The sequence below is a fragment of the Myotis davidii genome, unplaced genomic scaffold, assembly GCF_000327345.1.
Source record: "Myotis davidii unplaced genomic scaffold, ASM32734v1 scaffold211, whole genome shotgun sequence".
Lineage (NCBI taxonomy): Eukaryota > Metazoa > Chordata > Mammalia > Chiroptera > Vespertilionidae > Myotis > Myotis davidii.
The window spans coordinates 757159-760994 of NW_006282523.1; the positions used below are offsets into that span (position 1 = coordinate 757159).

General features: G+C 65.6%; 1 protein-coding gene across 1 annotated transcript in view; it reads right to left on the reverse strand.

Moving 5' to 3' along the window:
* The window catches only part of SLC38A10 (solute carrier family 38 member 10), a 22035-nt gene that overhangs the window by 7778 nt on the left and 10421 nt on the right, over positions 1–3836 (reverse strand). The window contains 3 exon segments of the mRNA XM_015559787.1: positions 778–940; positions 2987–3093; positions 3593–3704. Of these exon segments, the coding sequence (XP_015415273.1) occupies positions 778–940; positions 2987–3093; positions 3593–3704 (382 nt within the window).

The window sequence follows — 3836 nt, forward strand, 5'->3', positions numbered from 1 at the left end:
GCCCACAGCCGGCCACCGGGCGGCCCCAGCAGTCAGGGAGACACGCCCCGGGGCAAGGGACTCCGAGGGCGCCACAGGGTGGGCCTGACACCCCTCCCTCCTCAAACCACTGACTCCGTGCAGCGGCCACGGGCGCCTTGCGGCTCCTGCACGCGGCTGTTTCTGCCGTGAGCCTCATCCCCAGGTCCACCCGTCAGGGCCCAGAGCCCTCCCGCGGGGGCCTTTCCAAGCCCAGGCAGGTCCCCAACAGAGGCAGCAGCAAGTCCGAGGCCAGAGCGCCCGCTGCCGGCCGCTCCGCCACCTTCTCTGCTGTCAATCAGGGCGGGCGGAGGCCTTGAAGGTCAGAGCCGCCCTCCTGCACCCCCACGGGGCCAGGCCTGCGAGGTGGCCTTCGCGGAGGGAGGCGTGAGGCCATCGCCCCACCAGCAGGCAGGCTGACCAGGACAGCTGGGGAACAGGACACGAGCACCGGGGCTCCCGCCACTGGCTGACCCGGTGAAACCTCAGAACCAACCAATGTGAGCGACACCCACGAACCATCACCTGTGAGCCCCTGAGTGGAGCCTGGAGGTCGCGGCCCTGCTGTCCCACCTGCCACCTGCCCCTGCACACAGGGCTGCCCGCCCACTCCAGCACCAACAGGGCGAAGCAGCTGGCAGACCAGCCAGCCCAGGACGGGCACCCGCATTCTCACGGTGCCACGGTGTCCGCAGGGGCACCTCCCCGGGGCTGGAGGGCTGGGGGGCTGGGCCCGTGGTGGACCCGAGGGACACGTACCTGGGAGCTGGGCCGCCTCCGCGTTCACCGCACCCTCAGCCTCCGCAAGCCGACCGCCCGGGGCTTCCTTCGCCAGGTCCACATCCACAGGGGCCTCCTCGCTTGCGGACAAGGTGGTGAGAGTGCTGACCACCAGGATGCCCAGGCCGACCCAGAGCACCACCTGGAGGAGAAGAGGCCTGGAGCGAGAGCAGTTGGAACAGGGGCGCCCGGGGGGCAGGAGAGAGGGGCCTGCACGCAGACGCCCGCTGGCCACCGGGACCTTAGTCTGCGAGGGCGAAGCTGTTCCTCACTGCGCTGAGGCTGGGAACCAGGCAGGACCCAGGCAGTCACCCCCACGGGTGTCAGGCAGTCACGCAGCCCCGCCCACGGTGGAGCCCCGCCCACGGTGGAGCCCTGCCCACTCCAGCAGGGGCCAGATCAGAGCCAGAAGCTGGCGTCAGGCTCAACAGGCAAACACTAGCCCAGGGGTGGGCAAACTTTTTGACTCGAGGGCCACAATGGGTTCAGAATAGTATGAATTGACTGTGTATCTAGATGTAGCTATAGATAATAGATACAGATCTAGATAAATCCTAGCTCTGGCACGGGCCGTAGTTTGCCCACGGCTGCACTAGACACTGTCCCTCCACGTCAGGAGGAAGAGGCTCGCCCCACGGAGCCAGGGCCAGGGCTGGACCCGAGAGGAATTGACACTGGAAAGGCCGAGCCTCCCGGCCTACAAACCACCGCCAGGCCAGGCCCGGCCCGGAGTCACAGCGGCCGTGGGCACTCGGACCGGAGCCTGCGAGGCGGAGGCACCGTTCCTGCCGGGGCGTCCCGAGGCCACGCCGGGTCGGGGAGCGTTTACAGACATTGACTCCAACTCCATCCCCAACGGCACCAAAGCACCAGCAGCGCCTCCTGTCCACGTGGGAGAGACCCCCGCCCCGCGTTCTTAGGGCCCCGTCCACACACCACCAGGCCCGGGAGGCAGCCCGAGGATGGGAAGCCACGAAACCGCAAGGATCGCGAGTAAATATTGACGACCTGGAACCATCACGTCTGGAGGAGCTTACAGTCCGTGTAAAACTAAAACACACGACAGCAGCACCCGAGGCCAGAGGCAGGAACATGGAGTCAAGACGGCCCGGGGCCCCGGCCTCGCCGGGAAGAGCAAACAACTCACCTGCCATCAACTCTAATGGGCCGAGGCTTCCCATCAAACAGCCTCGCAGACGGGAGGGCGGCGTGGACACACACCAGCCAGCAGGCGAGTAAGGGAGACACTGGGGCCCTGGCCAGTGTGGCTCAGGGGGTAGAGCATCAGCCCGTGGACTGAAGGGTCCCGGGTTCAACTCCGGTCAAGGGCACGGACCTTGGTTACAGGCTCATCCCCGGCCCCAGGTTGGGGTACATGTGGGAGGCAACCAATCGATGTGTCTCTCTCACATCGATGTTTCTCTCCCTCTGTCTCTCCCCCTTCCTTCCACTCGCTCTAAAAAAATCAATGGAAAAATATCCTCAGGTGAGGATTAAAAAAACACAAATACTTAAAATGCTTGATTTATCCAGAAGACAGCAAAGAGAAAAAAACAAGTCAGAACAGATGGGACAAATGACAAAGAGTAAGACGGAAGCTTTGATGCCCCCAAATCAGCAGTGACGTCTGCTGTGAGCCGCCGAAACCCGCCACTAACAGACCGGACAAAACACAGCAGACAAAGCCAGCCGTCCGCTGTCCTAAGAGGCGCACGTGACAGGGAGAGCCAGGCGGAGAGCCAGACGGAGAAAGGCACGCTGTGCCAGGAAGACCAGGCCAAGCGGGGCCGCTACACGGTGCGGGCAAGGCCCTGCCCCCAAGAGAAGCGCTTCCACAGAAAGGCGCCCCGAGCAAAAGGGTCCCTTTAACAAGACGTCACCACCTTCCCGTCCGGCCCTCAACACACAGCGGCAGACAAGCGGCAGGGCTGGGGGAAGCCGCTCCCCCCGGAGGATACACAAGGGGGAAAGTCAGCACAGACAGGGCAGCCCGACCGGACCCGCGTGCAGCAGTGCAGACGCTCAGCCAGGAGCACCCCGGGACCCACTGGCCAGAGTCGCTGCCGACGACCAAGGGCTGAGCCTTGGGGTGTCCCCCCACCTGCCACACTGGGGGTGGCCCCCACCCTGGCACCCAGGCCACGGAGCCCCTCCTGCCCGCCCGCCCGCGGCGGCTCAGGGCGCTGACCTGGGAGAAGAGCGAGTTCCTGTGCACCTTCCTGTAGATGAGCGCCGGGCAGATGAAGCAAATGAGGCTGCCCATGGTGGCGCCCGTGAGGCCCAGGATCGTCTCCACTGGGGACAGAGGGACAGGACGGGGCGGGGTGAGGCCGGGCTCCTGGAGGGACGGAACGGGAGCTTCCAGCCCGCACGGCGCCCCGACAGCCTGGCACGGGGGCCTCGCCAGGCCTCGCCCTTGGTGCCCACAGGCCACTCGGGCACGCGGGCATGTGGCTGCTCTGCCCACCGTCACGTCTCAGGGGAGCTCCCTGCTCTGCACCCTGTTTCCTCCCTAACACACTCCGTCCCTCGGGTTCTGGTGACACTCGCTTGCCCGTCCGCAGGGGGCGGGCGCCTGATGCAGAGGCCCCGCTCAGGGCCTCCTTCCCCTGGGGAGGCACCATCTGAATGGGGGCGACAGGGAGGAGCTGCTTTCGAGACACAAGTGGGGGACCCCGACACGGGGCAGAAAACCCTGAGACGTGGGGGCCAATGAGTGCCTGTGGGTAACGGCAGGATGAGGACAGGACAGGATCTGAGGGGGGGGGAAGGGGCAGAGTGGCCCCCCACTTACCGTTGGGGATCATGATCCCACCAACCATGGTCCCAAACACGACAGAGAGGGTGAGCGCTTTGAACCGTAGGGGCGGCATGTAGCCTCCGGCGGCGAAGGTCCCGTCTTTTTGCTGCGAGGGAGGAAACACAGGAAAAGGTTTGGAGGTGCGGTTTTCCCACCGCCACCCTGGGGGCGAGCACTCAGGGCCGGCACGGAGGCCCCACCCCCACCCCCACCGCTGGGGCCGAGCAGCTGTGACGTG